The sequence below is a fragment of the Kryptolebias marmoratus genome, linkage group LG10 (assembly GCF_001649575.2).
Source record: "Kryptolebias marmoratus isolate JLee-2015 linkage group LG10, ASM164957v2, whole genome shotgun sequence".
NCBI classification, from domain to species: Eukaryota; Metazoa; Chordata; class Actinopteri; order Cyprinodontiformes; family Rivulidae; genus Kryptolebias; species Kryptolebias marmoratus.
In genome coordinates, this window is record NC_051439.1 from 22,670,510 (window position 1) to 22,693,474 (window position 22,965).

Here is a 22,965-nt window from a genome sequence, read left to right on the forward strand (position 1 = left end):
TTTAGTCTTCCCCTCCGTTAAATTTAAAGTTTTCTAAAAAGTGTTTTATTTGTTAAATCCAATGAAACATGAATAAAACTACAGCTTGTGACCCCTGAGATATCGAAAGCAGGACCGGGACCAGGAAGTTGAAGACAGAAGAGACGAGCGCCACCTGGTGGCTGGTTCCAGTACTGTTTAAGCCCCGCCCCTCCATGTAAATGAATGGGCCTTTTTCAAACTAAAAACAGAAAAACAGTCTTCAGATATTTATATATTTAGTTGATTCAGGCAGTTCTTACCTTGCTGCTGTTCAAACAAGCATCTTTTTGTTTAATTTCAGTTACTTCAGTTTTAAAGAAAGTTGCTTGTTACTCAGAAAAAGAACGATTCAGTAATTTTTAAAATGGTTAACTGGACCATGCCGCCTTCTTTTTATTCTTCCTGAGCTGTAATGTTGTGAACTTAAACTCTCTCCTTACCTTTAAGGTAAAAAAATCAGTTTGTCTCTGGAAATGTTAGCAGGTATAACCGCCCTAACATCTGAAGCAGTTTTTACTTTGTGCTGCCATCTTGAATAACCCGACAGGTTTCAGGTTTTGTCTCCATTTTAGATCTTTCATCTCAATGGGACCAACCTAACTAAACAAAAGGAAAATACGGTGAAATTAAACATTTATCCAAGTTAAATAAAGAAGAAGCTGGGTTCAGACTGTTGGGGACTAAATGACAAAATTACGAGAAAAAAATCTAAATGTTCTTCTTGAAATGCCAACGAACTGATGTAGAGACAAAACTGAGACGAACTGTCTCAGTTTTGTCTCAGTTTGGTTCCATAAATCATCGATCATCCTCAAAGCCGTTTCATATTTCTCAAACTTTCAGACCGACAGAAACTAAACTGAGATGAGTTCAGGACTCCGCCACGACTTGAGTAAAATAACATTTTTCAAACATGTTTAAACTTCCTTAGAGATGAGACCGAGGCTTTGAGGCCTCAGGGGAGGAAAGTCAGAACCTCCATGAAGGTTTGGAGACATTTTGGAAACCCCGTCATGAACACAGCCCCGCTCAGAAAACTTTGGATATTTTTAAAATCTGAGATCTTCTGTCGTGTTTGCACCTCCTGTTTAAAGAGGTTTGGGGAGAAAATATATTTTATTTGTTTTTTTGTGCATCTGTGTAGACAGGAGATGGGGAGCGTTTCAGAAACAATCATGGAACAGTTTATTTAAGGCAACTAAACCCAAATACGGAGCCGTTTGTGTTTCTTTTTCTGTGTGTGTCTCACGTTGGATCGATTCCGTCGATAAAACTCTGATCAGTTAATAACTGAGAGGAAACTGTAGATCGAATCAAAGAAAAAACACAAAAATGGATGTTCTCGCCACCTAGTGGCCAGGTTCAGGTATTACAGGATTTTTGTTGGATTGCGTGGATGTAAACAAATATTTCTAAACAGAGAAAATATCTGTAGTAGTGTGGACTGAGGTCCACATTTATATTTTTTGTTTAAAATGATAAGTAATAAGAAGACGCAAAGGATTAAAAGTTACCGAGACATTTTATTTTTGTTAATATTTAACTTCCTGTTTTCCTCTCAGCTCAACAGTATCTAGTTTCTTGCAGGGTGGAAGATGAGCTACTTTTTTAAAAAAAATTCTTGTTGAAGCACAGGTTGGATTTGAAAAGACAAAACATCCTTCGTCCATTCTCCGTTAATCTGGTTCAACGCCACGAGGAGGCGGGGCCTAATTCTAGAGGTCAACTGGCGAGACTCTGGGTACATCCTGGACAGATTGCCATCCCATTTCAGCTTCAAACTTCGACTCTTTGAGAGCAGAAGCTTTGCTTTTTTCTCCGAGAACATCTGCTGTTTGGTACCTGGATGGCATTTTATCTGCGTCTTTATCAACAACAACCTACTAACATTTAATAATTAGTCACCATAAATGTGCTTCATATTGACCACTTACAGCTATAAATACACTTTAAATACAGCTTCTTTTCCTACTTTAAAGTACGGATGTGAAAAGACTGAAAGACGGAGTCAATAACGGTGTTCTGCTTTAATCTGATGCCTGTCTGTGTGTTCGTTTATTTTTAAAGAAATAGAAAAAGAAGATGGAAATACACAAAAAGAAAAAGACAGAATATCCAGAACTGTTTAGAGCTCTTCTCTGGATGCAGAAAATAATTACAGCCTGATTAATTAAAGACAGGAAGCAGTGATTTCTGAATATTCAAAAACATCCAGATACGATCCAGGAAGTAACGTGTCGTCAACGTGACCACCAGGTGGCGATAAAGCACCAATTTCTTTATGAACTAAAATGCTTTTCCAGGTGGGGCGCCATTTCCACACCCGGTAAAAAATGGAAAATATAATCCAAACTGATCCGTTGGACCGGAGAAAATGAAGGAATAAAAATATTCCCGGGTAGCAGATTTAGCAGCAGGACACGAGTGACGCTTCGGCTTCATCGACTTTAGGAAACTATAATTCACTATTTCAGGAAATAGTCCTAAATGCAGCAGATTTAAATGTTTTAGGTTAATATTCAAGTCAGCATTGCTTTCCTTCACATCTGTTTAAAACGTCGGTGTTTTCAGAGCGATCCAAGGTTTATTTGATATTCCCCAAATGTCTCTTTGGGATTAATAAAGTCATCTGTCCATCTCACTCAGGTCGATTATTTTCTGTTTGTGATGACAGTTATGTTACATTAATTAGCTCTGAATGAGCACAGGATTAAATAAAACATCCATTTAAACCCCGATCAGCTGCATTCTGGTCTTTTTTTATTGTGTGGTTGTGTAGGAATGATCCAAATCAAATCTGAGGTCATAAGAATCTGTTCTGAGTTTACTAAACAACAAAAAAAACAGATCCAAAACGATCCTCAGTTTAGCTCGTTTACAAAAAGATCACAAACTTTAAATACGCCGCCAAACAGTGAAACTACAAACATCACTTCCTGTCACCTGCAGCTTCCTGTCCAGATGTGAGGACAGGTGATCAGGTGTAAACGTCCAACACGATTCAGGTGAAAACGCAGGCGATTCAGTTTATGTCGTTAGAATATTAGAGCCAAATCTTGAAGTCTGTCGACGAAGTTTGTGCTTAAAATTTCAAAATAAAACTAAAATTATAAAACCTGCTGCAAACCCCGAGGTTATCGCTAAATCATCCTCATAAGGTTTACTAAACTGAGAATCCTTTAGATTTTAATTTAATTTCAATACGTGCTCTGTTATCGGTTCTCTCAGGTAACTTCCCGACCGGAAGCACAACACCTGGCGGCCGTTTTATTTTGGCATCAACAGGGTTCCATACACCTGCGGCACAACAAGCCACGCCCACTGCCCGCAGATCCTGGTCCTGTGCGGTTCGTGACGATCTCGGCCCGGTCCGGTTCGAGTGTGTAAAAGCGGTACACGAGCCGCCGGGACCGAACCCGGCCCCTCCGCGGCCGCCATGACGGCAGCTTCCGGTCAACAACATGGCGACGGAAACACACGAGCCACCTGCCTGTTCGCGCTTTCTTTTTGGATCAGCCCGAGCGAAACAAAACAAAACAAATAAACAAACAAACAAACAGTGACAGAAACACTGACTGCACCGAGTCCACCGAGTGAAACCACCGTTCCGACCCGGACCCAGACACACTCCACCGGAAATGTCTGAGCTGGAAACCCGGAGAGGAAAAACAAATAAACAAACGGATCCGATGGGATGCTCGGTGCTGGTCCGGCAGAACCCGAACCCGAACCCGAACCCGAACCCGAACCCGGAGACCCGCTGAAACGACAGAGAGGATCAGAGGTTCGGGTCAGGCAGAACACGCTCCGTCCAGGTGGCGACAGCAAGATGGCGTCTGAGTCTGCGCAGTAGCGCCGGGAGAGGGCGGGTGACGTAATAGAGAACGCGTGCTTTTTTCCTTTTTTTTTTGCCTCCCATCAAAATAAAAAAACAGATCCGCGTGTGGACACCGGTCCGACCGGACGGATCGACAGTTAGGACGGATTAATGTCGCGGCGGGCACGCGCTCGGTGTGCTGTTAGCAGGTAATGTGCGTGCACTCACGGGAGCACGTGCTGGTGGACGTGGGGTGTTTTAATGGGCGGCCATTACTGGGCTCTGTCTATGGCCTGGTGCTAGCTAGGTGCTTGTGTTTGTACAGCACAGCAAATGCATCATATTTAACATTAAACCTTCAGAGAGCACAGCAAGGGGAGCCATTGGTAAAATTCCCAGTATCCTTTGCTGTTTTTGCTGACTTGTTTTTACACTTTGTGATGTTTGCAGTCGCTAGCTAACATAGCAGCACAGAGCTAAACTAACTTAACCAACATGGAGCATAACACCAGTAATTACACAGCTTTGGGACGAGATTTAGTTTGAGGTTTAATCACATATTTTAACATTTCTGCCTTGCTTTTAAGCCACCATGGCAGCTAGTTAAACGAGCTGTTTCGTTAGCAGCGCGTGGCCTCAAAGAACAACAAAACAGCTTGTAAAGGTGTTATTCTAGCTTTACATTGGTTTCTTTTGTTTAATGTAGAGCTGAACAGATGAATAAATGAACATAAAACCAGTCGCAAGCTCGGTTTTTACATGCATGCCATCTGACGTCAAAGAAGTCGCTGTTCGTGTGTATTTTACTGGAATCTGAGACGAGCCATGTGGGAAAATGGAAGCCACAACCACCAGATGCACGTTACCTGTATTTAAAAATATAATCGGAATCCTTTAATACATCTGACTCGTGCTGCAAAATTAGCAGAATGAGCTAAGGCTGCTGTTGAAATTTCTGTAAAAAGGACACCATCTCGCCATCCCGGCAAGTAAAGGAGCATATATTATTCCTAACCTACCTTTAGAACTAATCTTTTGTCTTATAACTGTTAAAATTTCCATTGACATTGGTCAGTTTTCTCTGCAGGCTGCCGTAGGACCAGGAAATCCCTTTGTATAATGTCTTGCTTCATTGTGAAACTTGGGTGTTCTTCTTTTTAAATATACGACCTAAATTCCCAATATTCATTCCAGACCAACAAACACTGAGTTTTCAAACCAGCTCTCTGGTAAACAAAGTAACTGGTTGCCAGGTCAGGCGGTAAATCGCCCAATTCCAAAAAAAAACCAACTTCTTGGTGGTTTCCTGTTGGTGTAGATGGCGCTTTACCCTCCGTTCTGCGGCGAAACGTCCCTGGAAAAGGTTTAGCTGAGGAGCCAAAGGCATTCGTTATTTTCTTGTTTTTTTTTGTTCTCATTTGCAAACAAAACCGAAAACTCAAAGTACCGCCTGGTGGAGGTGGCTTGTTTCCCGTGGCTGGAGGTCACGTACGTCCGGTGGCGTTGGCCGCAGCCTGGCGCTCCTGAGGAGTTCCGTTCACGCTCACTTTTACCGCGATCCACATGAAACTTTCCAAACCCAAGGAACGCTCCTCAAAGTCAGCTTGGAAAATCTGAGATTCATGACCAGCGTTCATCTCGAAATCTAAGCTGGACGACTCGCGTGTGAACACTTGTTATATCTGCGGTAATAACCGTTTTATTCTCGTTTGTGTTGGTTTGTGTGTTAGTGAAGCTAACAGTGACAAACTGCAAACACAACCTGCAAGATGGTTTCCAAAATGTTAGTGCGCGTTCGTTGGGTCTCGCTCTTAGTCGCAGGAATTTGGAACGTTCGACAAATTTACTCTCAAAAAAAGAAACATCTGGAACTCATCTCGAACCCTTCTCGATTTGGTTTCTGTGAGTCAGAAAGTCCAAGATCTCCCACGATTTCATGAGATCTTGTGCAAGTTTTGTGTTGCTGATGACGCTCAGCTACTGCCACATCAAATTTTTACTCAACATCTGGAAAACTGACTGAGTTAGAACCATGATTGTGTTGGCTCAGGTCTAATAACTGTGGTGGCCATTTTGTCATCATTTGTAGATGCACATCCAATGATTACTTCCGTCCAGTGCTATGAGATATTTTGCTGACAGACAGACAAACCCACTGATAAATGAAAACTTCATCACAAACACATTAAATTGATAGAAATAAACTTTATGCCTCGTGCGAAAAGCTGCATGTCCACCAGTTGGTGACCCAGTCTGGATCTTGTTTTCCAGGATGCCATCTTGAACCGTTGCGCAGGGAAGCGGGATCCTTCTGGGACCTGTTCATGGCCTCTACAAAGACCCGGCACAGCATGGTGTTCCTGAAGGACGGGACCACTGTCCCGACAGCGTCTGCAGCCGACCCCCCGCCTGCGCGCCTCGCCGCTCTGAGACCCGAGAAGGTGAACCGGAGCGGGACTGTTCAGAGCACCCGCGTGTTCGGTGACGAGGCAGGCCTCGAACACAACATGTACGCAGTTAAAGAGGCCTTCACGAGGACGGGTGAAAACCGCCCCGCCGGTTTGAACACGGACAGCGTCTCACCTGACAGCGTCTGTAAAGGCGTCAGAGTCACGCTGGACAACAACAGCATGTGGAACGAGTGCTTCAGGTGCAGAACAGAGATGATTCTCACTAAACAAGGCAGCAGGATGTTCCCTTACTGCCGCTTTCGCATCTCCGGCTTGCAGCAGTGCAGGAAGTACGTCCTCGTCATGGACATCCAGCCTTTGGACAGCAGCCAGTACAGGTGGACAGGGGACAGCTGGCAGGTCTCCAGGAAAGCAGAGTGTCAAATAAAGACTAAACCTTTTATTCATCCAGAGTCCCCGGCTACAGGTCAACACTGGATGCAGGGACCAGTGTCCTTCTACAAACTAAAGCTCACAAACAACACGTCAGACCAAGAGGGGAACATCATCCTGCATCCACTACACCGCTACCTGCCCAGACTGCACCTGGTGGAGACGGACAAAGCTGTTAAAGACATCAGACTGAACGGTCCCAACGTCCTCACGTTCGCCTTCCCTCAGACCGAGTTCATGACAGTCACTACGTACCAGAACCCACAGTTCGCTCAGTTGAAGGTTAACTACAACCCCTTCGCTAAGGGACTGAAGGAGGACGGGTCCAATTTATCGGGTCTGAAGCTCAAAACAAATTCAGGCAGAGAGTTGAACAAAGATGGCGGTAATGCAGTCGCTGAGCAGCATCCTGTGAAGAAGAGCCTAAAGTTTCTGCTCGCGAACCATAAACCCAGATGTTCTAAAGCAGGAGACCCAAAACCGTCAGCACCTAAGGAGCTTCAGAGAAGTTCTGATTATTCTGCTGCTGTTGTTCCAGGGGAAAGTCCGAGGTAAGAGTTACACTTTTATGGAAAACTTCATCAAACATCTTGTTTCCAGGTCTTAAAAAATGTTTAGGTCCGGGAACTAAAAGATGCTTCTGAACCAGCTATCAAAACTTTCTAAAGATCGTGAGGACCCATGTGTTAGCTTTCGCACTGCCTGGAGAACTCTGTGATGGTTCAAAGCGTTATACGGCACAGAAACCCACTTAAAAAAAATCTGAACTATCCCTTTTTATGTTGCATCTTTTCACGTTGTTGTTCAGATCCTGGGAAGTTCCTCGAGGAGAAATACAACCCCGATTCTGAAGAGTAGGAACATTGAGTAAAAGGTTAATAAAAACAGAATCTCATAAACTCTTATTTTATTCACAATGGATCACAGGGAACAAAGGTTTAAACTGAGAAGTTGTACCATTGTTATAAATTAAAGGTCACTTTATAAAGACTTTAAAAGTAAGTGGTCCAAACAAACATCTGGAGGAGCTTTAATTCAGGTAATTCTCAAAGATCAGACGAGCTTTTAGAGGCTGAAGATGGGCCGAGGTTCACCAGCTGACAGGAAGTGTCTGAGAACAGAGCAACACTTTCACAATAAAGTTCCTCAACTTTGAATCTCCATCATCTCCAGATCATAAAACCCCTGTAGGAACCTCTGAGGTCAAAGGTCAAGGCTGGTTCTGGTTCTGTTCTATAAACCGTGCTGCTTAAAGCTCTATCAGGCAAAGAAGAAGCCAGATGTGAACAGATGTGAGAACTGTTCTGAGGTCAGCCTGCCTCTCTGATGGTATGGGGGTGCATTAACAACATCTGCTCCCATCCAGGACTGTTGAACAGACAACCTCAGGTCCAGATGTTCTGCTGCACAGAGGGGAACATCTGGAACATCCATCAAATTCAAAATGAACTTATTTTAGCCTTAAAATGGTACAGTTCCTTAGTTTAAACATTTAACATGTTTACTTTGATCCGTTGTGAATAAAAGTTTGATGTATGAGATTTGCAGATCATTGCATCGTGTTTTTATTTACGTCCCAACTTCTTCTCAACGGTTCCTCCTCAGGACAAAGTTGTGAACGTTTTCAAATTCTCGTTCCTATAAAAGTAGCTTTCCTATCACCTGCTGCTTTCATGCTACAGTGTTGCTGATGTCTTTCTGCCCTGGCGTTGTGGTAACACACACCTGTAGCTCCAGAGCAGCAGAACCTGCTGAGGATCAGTTCTTCACTCCCAGCTTCAACGTTTTATTCATGGTTTAATAAATAACGACTCGCTGGAATCTGTTGTGTGTTTTTTTTCACTTGGGGACAGATTTAATTCATTCCAGAACCTGGTAAAGACGTCACTAACGCATTTTCTTGTTTCCTTTAGCAGCAATTCTCGTCCAGCTCAGAAGTTAATTTCTCAGCTGATTTGCGAGGCTCACGTTTCGCTGCAGAGGTCCAGTTCGGAGCAGCGCAGCACCAATCTCAGCTCGCCTGTCAGAGCGGCACAAAATAACACTAAGACCCCAACAAACCGAGACGATACGGCTGCTCCTGCACCGACTGTTCAAACGTCCAGGGAAATGAAAGATGACGACCGTCTTTCTGATCCTCAGACGCCTCCAGACGTCGTCAGGAGGAGCAGTTGTGACGCCGCCCCCTCAGCAGAGCAGACGGCGAGCTCAGACAGCGCCAAGCAGCAGAAACGTCCAGCTCGCCTGCCTCTGCCTGCACTTGCTCTCTTTTTAAAACAGCATTCGGCAAAACATAAACGGAGCAACAGCAAGCTGAGCTCTCCTCCACCCGAGTCTTCTGGTCCTGGACCCGGTCCGGAGGACTCTGGAGAAGCGGCTCGGCAGCCCTCGAGTCCAGCGAACCGCGTCGCTGCTTCAGATTCACAGGCTGCAAAAAGTGAAAGTTTGAGCTCGGAGCTGGAAGTCTTTCATGATGAACCGGACATGTACAACTCTGAGACTCCTAAAGTATGTCCCTCAACATGTTCTACCTCACCTGAGCGTCCTCGTTTGTCCCCACCGCTCAGTACAGTGTTATCTGCCCCAAACTCCCCCAAAACATCACAAGCAGTAGAGGACACGGCAGTAGAGGACACAGCAGTAGAGGACACTCCAGTCGGGACGTCCTCGATGAAGACCGAGTCGTTGCTCTTTGACCCAGAGTGTTCTTCTTTAGGCTTTGAGCCCATGTCTCCTGCGAGTTCTCCAGAACCCTTGCCCCCACTGCCAGCCTCTTTGGCGTTTGAGATCGACCCCGCTTCTTCTGTAGCAGCTGGTGCCGCCGAGTCCGCTCAGGCCCCCGAGCTTGCCAGTCCCTCATCCGTCTTCACGTGGCACACAGTGTTACCTCCGCCCGACACGTATGTAGACTCCACTTTCACCGCGTTTCAGCCGCCGCCGCAGGCCTCTCCTCTGAAGTCTGTGACGCCGCCGCTGCTGCCTTGTCTTGATGCTTCGGCGCCCCCCGATGAGTCGGCTGAGCCGTCGCTGCCTTTCCCTGCAGAGTTGTCCCCCCTCGCCCTTCATCTGTCCCTGTCCCCCACTTTCTCCTCATTGGACGAGAATGGGTTGTCCCCGGCCCCGTCCCTGTCCGAACTCGTGCACTTTTTTTCCACCGACGTCGACATTGGGATCGGCGGGGAGTTTTCAAACCCGGAGGCGACGCCCGCTCCCTCGCCGCCTCCGCCCCCGGAGGAAACGCAGGCGCCGCCCCCGCAGGCGCAGCCGGCTCCGGCTCGCAAACCCGGCAGGAGGAAGAGGTCCAAGTCCACAAAGCTGGCCCGGCTGGACATGAACCAGAACATGGAGGACTACAGGAGTCTGCAGCCCAACCTGGAGGAGGTGGAGGAGCAGCTCTTTGTCTCGTTCGCCTCGAAGGTAAAGCTGCATGAAATTTACGGGAAAGAGGAAGGGGAGCGGGACTCTTTCGGCGCTTCACGGTTTGATTGCAAATCAGATCCGATTATAAAACAGTTATTGATGCATCATGAACACAGACAGATGCAAAAAAAGCCAATTAATCCCAGGCTAGATGCTAACACAGTTACCACAGGACATCAAACATTTCTGAGTCATGTTCTGATAAGTCCAACTGTTATTTACAGACAGATATTCTTCAGGATATGAAAACATAAAATTACTGCGACATGTCTCTACGACAGAAGCCTGGTAAACAAAATGGGATCAAATTGTTTCTTTGGGACAGGGTAAGAGGAACAAAGTCAGTTTTAAACCTTCTGACCATTCAACTTTCCTCCAGAGGACATTTGTCCTGTCCACGTGGACAGCTGCAGGTTTCAGTCCAGCTCGAAGGTTTTGGATCTTCGTTCTGGGTCCTCTGGTGTTCCAGCAGGGACCGGTCCACGGCAGGATTGAGTCTCGTTGGTTCCTGGGTTGTTCCCGAACATCTGAACCAGTTTCCCTTCATCGGAGGGCGACACTTTAAGTCTTCTGACAGACTTTCACAAAGTTTGAACCAAATCTGAGAAACTACAAGCTGCAGTCAACCATGATCACTAACAGGAAGTTAAAAAGCTTTAAATTCAAAGACCTTCAGCACCACTTATTTAAAGATTTTGGTGAGCATCTGTAGAATTCTGATTCTGTGTGAATCATTAAAGGTAAATTCTGTTTAAGGTTCAAATAAATCAGTAAAAACCTAAAATAAATCTGACATTAACGAGTCCTACAAGTTCATCCCGGGAAACCAAATTATTTTAGGAGCTTACAGCTAAAATTAAACTCTTTTATAAAGATTCCGTGGTGCTAATTAGTCTAAAAACCCGATTGAATCACAAGTACAAAAGTTTCCAGGAAGTTTTCCATAAATATCCTGTGTTCGCCGTCTTCCATGAGCTGTGGTGGAAAACCTACTACATATAAACGGTTCAAACCCGGAATAAATCAATCAAACACTGATTGGGATTTTTGAAACATCTGTTCTGTTCCTGGAAGTTAAAGAAAGAATCGTTGTAGTGCTCCTGTTTGGAGATGGGAGGAAATAATGGATCCACTTCTGATATTTGCCGATGGTCATCATCGGCTGCACGTCTAAAGCTGATTAACCCTCGATGTCAACCGAATTCAAGATGGCCAGTCCCTAAAGTTTGGTGTAGTGGTCGCTGAGACTGATCCAAAAACGGCTGCTTCAGTCAGTTTTACAGACATTCAGCTGAGAGTTTAAATTAGTCCAGGTTTGAATCAAAGATGATTCACGTACATAAACTGCCAATCCTTCAGGGTTGTTTGTTTTCTGACACAAACTCCTCCCACTTTATTATAAATAAGTGTCACAGACAGAATGAGATTTATTTAGACTCTGTCAGAATCAGAGAATTAAAATCTGAACGATGTCTTCAGGAGGCCCTCAGACTCCACGTCCCTGACTCCTGTGAGGAAGCTCCTCCTCCGGACGGACAGCCGACGGCTGCAGAACCCAAGAACCACGGTATCGTATCGTTCCTGAGTTTAAATGCTGACGACTGGCTGAATGTGGTGTTAAATAAAAGCAGGATTTGAGAGGTTTTATAATCCGTGTGATGAATCCAGTTTCAGCGCAGAGTCTGGAGGAAATTATCTCTGGCTTCCAGAAGATTCTTCTGAAGGACCTGGAGGTGATGAAGTACAGACAGGTGATCCACCCGGTGCTGCAGGAAGGTACGCATGGCCTGCTTCCACCCTGTCATGTATCAGGATGCAGCTCTGAACTCACCTTTCCTGCTTGTATTTGGTGCTCAGTTGGTCTGAAGATGACTCTGCTGGATCCGGCTCTGTCCATCGACCTGCAGTACCTGGGAGTCCACCTTCCCATCCCCGCTCCCGGAGTCGGCGTGGAGCCGCTGACTCCGAGTCTGTCGTCGCCCGAGGGTGAGGCTGTTTGAAAATAAAAACTTATTTCAAAGCTGCTAAAAGAATCGAAAGGAGAACGTTGTCATCCTGTTCTCTTTATTTTTATTAGTTCCAGGTTCTTCTGCTGCGTTTCTGTCCAGAACGGGAAAAACGACAGATGTGACTCAAATTAAAGGCTGGAAGGAAAAGTTCACCCCGTCAGAAACGGCGTCCGGCTCCGTCTCCAAACCTGAAGGTGCTTTACGCCTCGTCCTCAGCGCCAAGCCACACGCTTCACAGGAAATATAAGATTAACGCTGTGTCGAACGCTGGCTGGGAAATGATTTGTTTTTAAACCAAAAAGAAGCAGAACAGTAGCTAAAAGTATTAAACGGCTAGCTAGAAGCAAAAAGGATCGAAGCGCTGGCTAAAAGCTAAAAGTAGCAAAAGTTTTGCTCAAAGCCTAAAAGTCTAAAAGTAGCTTAAGAAAACAAGAACTGAGCCAGAAGCTGAAGTAGATTACAAAGAGAACAAAGTTTTTGAAGGAACTGAAGAGATCTCCGTGCATTTCTATGGGGAGAAATATTTGTTAATGAGGTTAATTTAAATAAAAAGTATGAAAAATACATAAACTGAAAGTCGTAGCACCCATCTCCTGATCTTTGAACATCTGAAGCAGCAGAAGTTCAGAGATCGTAGAGAACACGTTTTCTTAGTTCTTCACAGAACAGAAAGGTTAAATCTACCTGACTAGTCGATCCTGGATCAGGTCTCCTGTCCCCGGTGGTTCTAACGGTCCTGTGTTGCGTCCTGCAGCCGGTCCCAGCTCAGAGCCGCAGAAGAAGAACCTGTCGGCGTTCTGCAGCGACATGCTGGACGAGTACCTGGAGAACGAGGCGAAGCTGATCGACGAGCGAGCCGCCAGCTTCTCCCAGCCGCCGGTGGAGCCGCCCGTCTACAAGCTGCCCGTGAGCAGCACCAGCTACGTCCGGACTCTGGACCACGTCCTGAAGAAGCAGACAGCGGGCCCGCCGGCCTCGGACCTCATATCTGGGTTCATCCCCCCATCGAAGAGACCCCGGTTCAAGGAGGCTAAAACGTGTCGGAGGTCCGAGAAGAGGCTGAAGGGTCCGAAGCTGAGCAAACCCAGGCCAGCTTCTGGAGCACCTGAGTCCAGTTCAGGTGCAGCCCTCTCTGAGACCACACCACCTCTGAGCCCCCCAACCTTTAAGAGGAGGAGGAAACTGAAACCCACGGCCTCATCCCAGACCCTCGGCCCCCCCAGGCTCCTGGCCCCGCTGCCGGATGTGTTCCAGGGCCTGGCTCCGGTGGAGTCGGACTCGGAGCTGGCACCGACCGCCAGCCCGAAGGAGGAGTCCTCCAAGAAGGAGGGCAGACCCAGGACGACCCGGGCCCTGCTGAGACAGAAGGACCTGGAGGACTGCGTGGCGTTGGAGGGCCGTTTCCGGACCAGCATCACAGAGGAGCGAGCGGCCATCGCGCTGACGTCGCTCTTCACTCAGACTGTAAGACCTGCTGCTCTCGGCTCGTATCCATGAAGTCCTAAAAATCCTGTCTGCATTTTGCATCAGAGATAACTTTCTGCCCCCCCGCAGGGTTTCGTGAGTGAGAACCCGACTGCGCCGATCCAGCTGAAGAGCCGGCGGCGGTTCCCCTGCCTGAACGAGTTCTGCCGGCTCGGCTGCGTCTGCTCCAGTTTGTCCCACTCCTCCAGGAGCAGCCACTGCGGCCGGCCCGCCTGCATGTTCGGCTGCAGCTGCCTCAAGCAGAAGGTGGTCCTCCTCAAGAACCTGGACAGCTCCGACTCCAGCCCCACGCCGCCCCACGGCAAGGGCAGGAAGAAGAGGAGGAGGAGGATGAAGATGGCTTACGGTAAGATTTCAGCTCATCCAACGAGAACCAGAGAGGAGCGTTAATTAAACAAAGTTTCTCCTTCATGCTGGTAGTTCTGAAGGAGGCGGACAGCGTGAGCCGGCCTGCCGAGCGGGTCCAGACTTTGTGGAGGAAGAACGCCGGAGCTTCAGACCCAGAGCTGGTCTTCATCCCCAACATGGCCTCCGTCTCCGCCCCTGCTGTAAGCTCAGACCTGACAGAAAAACGTGAGGCTGTCTCAGCCAGACGTGAGCTGATTGTTCGTTTCTTTTCAGGTGAGCAGAAACAATCGCAGCAGTTGTGCCCGAGTCCGAGGCTTCAGAGGAAAGATGCAGAAACAGAAGGTGAAAGTTCGTATCTGAATAATTCTGCTTTTATTGGAAATAAACGAGATCAGAGAAATAATCTCTGACAAAAATCTGAAAAGAGCTGAAACAGAAATGTTAAAAAGTCAAATTTATTGATAAATCTCTTTGCAGCAACAAGTGCTTTACATCATGAAAACACAATAAAATAAAAAGCTAAACTTATTTAAAACTAAGGTATAATAAACTGATAATAAGCTAAAGCTCAGCTGAACAGATCAGACATGAAGTGAAGATGGATTAAACTAAACTAAAGGTACCAGAAGAGTTAAAAACCTTTTTAATAAAAGGCCAACTAAAAGTCAGAAGGCTTAAAAAATAAAAAAACAAGCAGAAAACCGTCTGAAAGCTGAAGAAGAAAGTAAATTATGTAAGTAAGTATAAAAGTGAGTGTTTGGATGTATGAACAGCTAAAATATGGATCCAGGATAAATCTGAAGAAACATCTGGACTTGTCCTGGGATGAGAAGCGAACCGTCTCCAGAACAGAACCAGATGTTTCTGGTTTGAACCTTTTTTTTTTGGATCAGCTAAAAAAGCCCAAAGTCTGCAGAAGTAGCTGGAATTTAAAACCAAACGGTCCTGCTTCACGTGGACTGAGAGCTGACCCGGTTTTGACCCGGACCATGTGACCTGACTCGTTTTGTCCCACAGAAGCCGGTGAAGGACACGGGGCTGGTCACGCGACGAGCTGCTGGACTGAAAGGTCTCAAACAGCGGGAGCCGACCCTGAAGGAGACAAACGCCTCAACATCTAACCCTCCTGGTAGGTTCAGGATCCACACATCAGCTCGGGTTCTGGTTCTGTCCTCAGCCTGATGGACCCGTCTCCTGTCTCCTGTCTCCTCAGCAGCTGATGACGTCCAGCAGCTCCCCCCCAAGCCTCCTGAAAGTCCTCCCCCAGAGTCCACGCCCAAGCCGTCGAAACGCCTCTTCATCAAGGCCGACTGCAAGTGGGCGAGTGACGCCGACCGCAGCTCCACGGTGAAGAAGCTGTGCGAGGCGATGGCCCGGGAGCAGCTGACCAAACCCTTCTGGATCAAACAGTACCTGATCGTCCCCATCGATGAGACCGTGGAGGGGAGCGGGGCCAACCAGTGCATCCAGTACAGAGTCCAGATAACCACGCCCAAACTGCAGAGAGCAAAAGGTCCGGTTCCAGGGAAACCTGCGAGCCAGCGGAGCCAGAAAGCTCAGCAGAGACAGGTGAACATCTGCTTCAGCCGTCACAGATTACTGGAGCAGAAACATCTGCCTCTGGGCTCAGCTGAAACCTTCTGTCTTTCAGAGCCGCCAGCCAACACTGGTCCCCGGTGAGATGGAGCCTCCTCTGGAGAAGGCCCAACCTTTGGAGGAGGTGTCTGAGAACCCGGAGCCTCTGCAGGTGAAGAAGGAGGCGGGGAAGAAGCTGGAGGCAGTGGAGGACTGGCAGAAGGAGATCGAGGGCAGCGACACCGAGGAGGAGCGAGACAGCCGCTCAGGCCGCAGAGCCGAGGTCAAGCAGGAGAGAAGCTCAGAGGAGATTAAACCACAGAAGAAGAACGTCGGCATGGCTACGCCTCGCCTGAAAGGAGCGACTCCTGCTGGTTTCATCTCAGCCCACAGGAAACAGAAAGGAGGAACAGATCACCTGGTCCAGGTAAACCCTCACCTGCTGCTCAGAGACGCCAGTTGGTGTTCGTTAGGCTGAGATTAGCAGAACAGAAGCTAAAATTAGCAGAACAGAAGCTAAAATTAGCAGAACAGAAGCTAAAATTAGCACAACAGAAGCTAAAATTAGCATAACAGAAGCTAAAATTAGCATAACAGAAGCTAAAATTATAAGTAACTAGAAGCTAAAACTAGCAGAACAGAAGCTAAAATTATCAGTAAAACAGGTGCTAAAATGAGCAACACTGTAGCTAAAAGCTCAAGGAAAAGGTTAACTAAAAGCTAAAAGTAGCAGCTGAAGCAGATTTCTGTGTTAGATTTTAAATAAAGTTAAATATTGTAGCCGCTCATTCTTTTCGGGAATGTTTGGTCTTTAATTCTGTCGGGAAAAAGTGAAGGAAAGTTTGTTTGTTTTGGTGTTTCTGCAGGTGAACGGGGAGTCGCTGCACCCGGAGCCTCGTCTGGTTGGCTTCCTGACCGGACAGGTGGGGTCTCAGCCTCCGGGTTCAGGTCTGACCCCCCACACCGTCTCAGCTTCACCCTCAGTCCGTCCCACAGCCACCTGTCTCCGCCCAGGTGAGCAGAGACGCCTAAACATGAAAGAGCAAAGACACATTTAATGTCTAAACCTGGTTTCTTTCGTTTTCAGACTCGGAGCCCCCAGCCCCGCCCCCAGCCCCGCCTCCTCCCAAAGACTCCCAGGTGATGCTGATCCCGGTCCAGTCCTCTGCGGGTCAGCGGATGGTCCTGCAGCAGATCCCGTCGGCGTCGGGAGCGCCGTATTATCGCCGGCCGGACGGGAAGTTGGTCCAGCTGATCCCCATCAACCACCTGAGACCCGTAGAGCTGAAGGCGGCCGCTCCGACAGGTGAGCGTTCACACCTGAGGGACAGATCTGGACTTGTCACGTTTCACGGCTCAGTCAGGTTTTCAGATGATGAGGTTGTCCCTTTCTTGTCTCTCTCGTAGATCTGTCCTCCTCGTCCTCCTCGTCCTCGCCCTCTCTGACACCAGCAGTGAAAAAGCCATCTCTGACCACGCTGATCGTGCCCTCCTCCTCCTCCTCCTCCTCTTCATCATTGTCTCCAGCTGTCTTCTCCCCCGTGCCCTTGTCTTCGTCCTCCTCCTCTGTCCCCGTCCACCCGCAGCCTGTCTTTGTGGCTGACCAGAGTCCCTGCTCCATGGAAGTCCTCAGCTCCAGCAGAGACCCCGTCTTCGTCTCCCTGCCCTCCGCCCAGGTGGTGACGGCTCCACCTGGCCTCCCGCAGCCTCCGGACCCCCCGCCTACGGCCCCCATCGACCTGTCCTCCAGGGGTCAAAGGACCGAGCGGGAGGTCAAAGCAGCGTCCGCCGGTCCTGAAGACGTGGTTGTCCAGCACAAAACGGCGTCTCCAGTAACCCCGCCCCCTGCAGAGACGCTCCCTCCTCCACCCGAGTCACCAGAACAGGAGCTGGCCCGCGACCCGATGGATCTGGACATCATCAGCGTGTATGACGAGGCGGAGCTTGTTGTGGCGGAGAGGCGGCCGGTGGACGTGGTGGAGCTGACGTCCAGCAGCGACACGGAGAACTCGTCCGACTTCAGAGAGTCCGACAGCGACGACGAGAAGCCGCTTCTTCCCGACAGCACCGTAAGCTCCTGTAACCAGAACAGGTCTGATCCGACCGCCGTCTTCATGCCGGTAACAGGTGTTGATGTTTGTTTACGCAGCGCCACATTCACAACATGAACGAGAGGAGGCGCCGCGTGCAGCTGCAGCGGCGGTTCAGCAGCCTGAGGAAGGAGATGGGACACACCGAGGACAAGCTGTCCAAGGTGTCCACTCTGACGAAGGTCAGGAAGCGGCAGACAGACCGGCAGTTTGTCGCGGGAACCGCCCCTAAACCACCACGGGCTGTTTCTGTGCAGGCAGCCAAGCTGATCCGGGAGCTGAGGTGCACTGAGGACGCTCTGAGGAGGAAGAAGAGGCGGCTGAGGAAGAGGAGGGATAAATACCTGTCGTTACTGGATCCATCAGCAGGTCTGAACAGACGTTTTAAATGTTCCCACCTGGTAAATGTTTCTGTACGGAACAGAGATCTCCTCAGTCCTCAGAGACTCCTCTGTCCCTCAGAGAGGAGATAAATGTTAAAGGAAGTGAGAAACCAGCTCATACACAGAATTTAAAGATAATGAAGAGTAATGTGACGCTTCAGAAGCTCCTCATCCACGGGACGAGGCTGAAACTCCAGCTCCATGTCTTCACCGACTCTGTTCTTTGTTTCTGTTCCAGCAGCACATCTGACCGAGGCTGCTGCTGCTGATGAGGTGGTGGAGGTGGTGGAGGTGATAGACGTATCAGACGACATCATTGAAGTCTCATCTGATGAGGAGAAACTCACCAAGTCCGACCGGACGGCTGAGACTGACGTAAGACTCCGTGCTTTTGTTTCTGTCTTTATTCGACCCTTTTCCTCTGCAGTCAGACGCTAACGGTGGATAATGTGAGGACAGAGTGGCGTTTTATCAGGCGGAGCTCCGTCTCAGTCGTTTGTTGCGGTCTGTTCAGGGCGCAGAGACGTTTGAAGTCCGGCGGAGGTCATGTGAGGAGGAGGAGGAGGAGGAAGGCATGACGAGGCTGAAGGAGAGTCGTGGCTGTGGAGCAGTTCAGAGGACGGAGAAGTAAGAAGTGAAGCCGAGTCTTTGTTGTTAAACCAGATGAGCTAAAACTAAAACTACAGCTGTTCAGTGAATAAATGTCTTCCTTTAACCGAAGCCTGGAGACACAAACAGCATCTTACCTGTCGCAGATAGCTCCCTGAACAACCGAAATCTGAAGAAAGAGTTCAATTCTGACAGGACTGACAAGCAAACGGCTAGTCTGAATGCGGCTGAGACCAAATTGTTGCCGCCGTTTCTTTCAGAAGTGACGCCAGGATGCATCGAAAGCGCTACAGCCAGCTGCTGCTGCCGTCTGCGGAGCTCTGCGTAAACAGTCGAGCTTCTTTAAGGCGGCAGCGAAGATCTCACTGAGCGGCGTTTTTTAAGCATGTTTAGTTTATGGTTGCCAAATAAAAGTATTAAACTAATTAACTTGAGTTGCAGCCAATAAACTTGTTACGTTTTCAGCCAATTCAGTTCGATTCCGAGAGAAAATTTGATCGTTTTCTTAAAATCGTCAATCACATCAGAATTAAACCTTTCCTCCAAACAGAGCACGTTCAAAGATCAGCAGCAGGTAAGATACTGATTAGAGTTGTTCCACATAACCCTGGTTTAAAGTGACCAAAATGTCCCCTTATTGTGTTTAAAATAAGGAGACAAATGTTTGATTTAGTTGCAGCCACGATCGGCTGCATGTTTTAAAATCAGTGAGTGCAGAAACCAGCTGGGAGCTTCAACGATGTCGTTCTCTGTTTCCAGGGATGAGATGGAAACTCGCTCCGCCATCATGAACATCCCGACGTCTCCGAGGAAGCCGCCGCTGGACCAGGTACGCTCAGCCGTGTGCAGGATACTCGAGTCCAAACAAACACAAATAAATGTTTGTGGGTCTCCCGCTCCCCAGGAGATCAAGGCGCCTCTGAGGGAGATGGAGAAGCTGAAGAGCTTTGAGTCGAGTCTGAACCATGAAAAAGACGAGGAAGGATCCTGGAAGGCGTCAGGTCAGCCTTTTCCTGGTTCCTAAAGGAGACTTATAGGTTGCGATCGCAACTATTAACGCAAAATCAAGCAAACGCCGCAAAATCGCAACTTTAACCCAATATTTATTGTTTCTAAAGTGATTCTCCACCGTTTCTGTGGTCGAGTCTCTTCTTTGTGGGTTTGTGTAGCGTGGAATACAAAATAACCCCAAATAACTCAGGAAGAAGACACGTGACGTCACTTCCTGCAGACCAGGGACAATCCAGAAATGCTCATGAATGTCAGTTTAGAAGCTCTCAAAGTTCTCAAATAAAGCACCTTTTGAGAATGTCAATGTTTGTTGGGAATTATCTTACACAACTAGGAAGGATTTTTCGGTTTATATATTAAAAGTTATGGTTGTTTATTGATTTTAGTAACAAAAAGAATCGCAACTTTTAGGAAAATGCCCCGTGAAATCCTGGAGGGACTGATTTATGTATTTAAAGCCGACATCAACCTGAGTGGAAGCAGCTCCTCAGGTTATCAGTTCAGTGTTTTTTTTCTGTGCTGAATTTAAAAGGATCTTTTAACAGAACGACTACTTTAATGGTGCACAATTTATTTTTATCTTGAAACAAGAAATAAGACAAAAACACAGAAAGTCTTTATCCTTCAGGCTTCTGAAGGTGATGGTCAGGGGTTCAAATCAGAGGGGGTGAAAACATATGCATGCGCCTTTTCAGGACTGTTTAAGCCGAGGAGGACGATGTCTCCTCTCCGATCCCGTGGAATCAGGCGGACAGAAACGAGATGATTTTCTGCTCTTGGCTGCAGGTCGGGAGAAGCTGTTGACCAAACAGGAGCTGAAGGTGGAGGAGACGCTTCAGGAGGCCAATCAGCCGCCAGCAGGGGGCGGAGCTCCCGTTGCTCCGCCCACAGGAGACACTCAGGATTACATAACGCCGTCTCACCCACAGTGGACGACACAAGCTCCTCCCCCTTGTGCCGTGGGGCTGTCCATCTCTGTCCTAGCGCACCCCACCGTTTCCCACAATGCACCTGGAACGACGAAGCAGCCAAAGACTGTCCCCAACATCCTTTCCCGGAGCAAAAATCCACCTCGACCGCCGTCTCTGAGCGCTTCAGAGGGTAAGACTGCCGACCTTTGACCCAATCACTGACTGTGACCCTCAGAGAGCTCAGACAGCTGCTGCAGGAGCTTCAGATCTCCACGCTCCTTGCAGAAATGTTTTTAGCCCAGCTGCAGATAATCCTCACATGTTTACGAGTGGCCACAGCTCCAGCAGTCATAAACCTCCTCGCTCGTCGTAAAGACGGCTCCTGTGCTGCGTCAGCTTTTCCAGCAGTTTTTAATCATGACTCACCTCCTGTTCCCTGTTCCCTGTTCTCGCTCCTGCTGGGAACTTCAGGCTCGAGTCTTTGGACATTTTCTGCTGTTCACGCGTAAAAACCCCTTTAAGCCTGTATCTCACTGTTTTTTTTTACCTGAAATCTTGGTATTTACGACACATTTGAGTTTATATTTAACTGAAAATAAGGTGTAACATTCCTGAGTTATTTTAAGTGTCTCAGTTGTTTGTCAGTTTGGTCAAAGTTCGTTCTTGTTCCCAGTCAGGTGAAAGTTTACCATCTCTCCAGTTTGTTTTATTGTTCTGTGTGAACTGAATCAGTTTTATGATGTGCTCAGCTTCAGCATCATGATGACCTTCAGCTGTTTGACTTGGCCTGCATGTTCTCCAGGTGCACCTTCGTCTCAGGAGCCTCTGGTTCCGGCCAAGGTTCTGTCTCTGGTCGGGGAGACGCTGCCCATGAATCCCTTTCTGACCGTGAGCCCCGTGATCGTTGGAGCCACATTCCTGCGGGCCGATCCCCCTCCAGGTAACCGGCCGAAAACGAGCCAACCGAACCCAATCCGACCGGTGCGGCCCGCTGGCTGGTCCTACAGAACCTCCAGCCTCTGCAGGTTCTGAGGAGCTCAGACCTCTTAAAGTTAAACTTGTATTTTATATTGATTTATTTCATCTACATCGAATGAAAACCTGGAATTGAGTTTCTCAGAAATTAGAGTATTGGACCAATAAAACCAGGAGTTTTAATCCTGAAGTATTACCTACTGAGACGTGTGTACATGTACTACAGAGTACATGGACTCAGTACTCAGTCTGGGCTCCTTTTGATGAATTACTGCCTGATTTAGAGATTTTAAATCTCATTTCTGATCTCTTCAAACAGCTGATTGTCACCATTTTGTTTTTCTTGCAGCACCTGTTTCCAGCAGCCTTCCTCTCTTCGCTCAGACAGGATCTCCTCTTCCTCCTCTTCCTCCTCATCTTCATCAGATGCAGCCGTCGTTCAGCCATCCAGGCCCAGGTGGTCCTCCTCTCCTGCTGCTCTCCAGGAACCAGGACTCATCTCAGACCCTCAGACCTGCAGCTTTCGGTCCAGGTCAGAGGTCGGACTCTCACCCGGGGGAACGGCCTCCGGGTCCGGATCCCCGGCGGGACCCTGACAGCGAGAGCCTGTCCACCCTCCTGGACGAGATCGTCTTCCTCAACCAGAAGACTGTTGCCTCGGCAACAGCGCCAGAAAAACTTCTGTGTGAGGATCCGGGCGGGGCGGGGGAGCAGGCGAGGCCGCCGGACTCTGTGGACCCCAGGCTGATCGACCTCACGGAGACGGACGCTGAGGGCGAGCAGCCGGGACCAGACTCTGTTAACACTAACTGCGGCGTTCTAGCCCCGCCCCCTCTGCTGCACATGAAGATGGGCGGGGCCAAAGTGGGCGGCCTCAGCAGGAGTGACGGCGCAGCAGCGGATGGGGTGGGAAGCGTGAGGGGTGGCGGCGGCGGCGGCTGGAGGCCGATGCCCAGGCTCGTCCCTCTCGGGGTCCGAGGGAACTCCCCGAGCTGACTGCAGATCAGCGGCGGTCCTGCAGGTCCAACATTTTTCTGACCAATCACAGATTTCATTTTTTCCCAGAAGAAAACTGATATCCTAAAGTTTTAATTTTCACACCACATCCTGCAGACTGCGTACGACAGAAATGCAATAAAAACGACTGTAAAAATGAGAAGATAAAACAGATATATGAGACGAGAAGCCTGAAGCATCATGAGTTCAGCCTCGTTTGGCCTGAAAGCAGAAAAACGTTTCAGGTTCGGCTGAAAGGTCAGAGGTTCCGTCGTGTATAGTTTGTTTCGTGTCGTTTAAGTTACAAATTTATGTCTCAAGATTAAAGTTGTCTGAATGCTACTAAGTAAAACTTTATTATCAATAAAGGTTTTTTTATTTACTTTTGTTTCTAAATTTGATCTCAAATGAAAACATTTTTTTTTGTGGCACAAACTGAGAGTAAAACAGGAAAAACTAGCTTCTCAAAAAA

General features: G+C 48.0%; 1 protein-coding gene across 6 annotated transcripts; it reads left to right on the forward strand.

The window, feature by feature from the left end:
* The first annotated feature begins 3,844 nt into the window (after window positions 1-3,844).
* mgaa (MAX dimerization protein MGA a) lies at window positions 3,845-22,876 on the forward strand. 6 transcript variants are annotated; one of them, XM_017437660.3, is made up of 26 exons: window positions 3,845-4,047; window positions 6,110-7,232; window positions 8,595-10,098; window positions 11,581-11,668; window positions 11,770-11,877; window positions 11,959-12,087; window positions 12,179-12,304; window positions 12,865-13,574; window positions 13,665-13,941; window positions 14,016-14,143; window positions 14,217-14,291; window positions 14,961-15,072; window positions 15,157-15,512; window positions 15,595-15,945; window positions 16,385-16,532; window positions 16,606-16,824; window positions 16,926-17,587; window positions 17,668-17,790; window positions 17,866-17,977; window positions 18,230-18,366; window positions 18,506-18,618; window positions 19,360-19,429; window positions 19,505-19,601; window positions 20,398-20,712; window positions 21,325-21,462; window positions 21,847-22,876. In XM_017437660.3, the coding sequence occupies exons 2-26, from the start codon at window positions 6,163-6,165 to the stop codon at window positions 22,491-22,493; spliced, it is 7,815 nt and encodes a 2,604-aa protein (XP_017293149.1). In that variant the 5' UTR covers window positions 3,845-4,047; window positions 6,110-6,162; the 3' UTR covers window positions 22,494-22,876. The 6 variants fall into 6 exon arrangements, with proteins under 6 accessions (XP_017293149.1, XP_017293152.1, XP_017293153.1 ...); XM_017437663.3 differs by having other exon boundaries at window positions 18,233-18,366; XM_017437664.3 differs by having other exon boundaries at window positions 15,160-15,512.
* The last annotated feature ends 89 nt before the right edge of the window (window positions 22,877-22,965 follow it).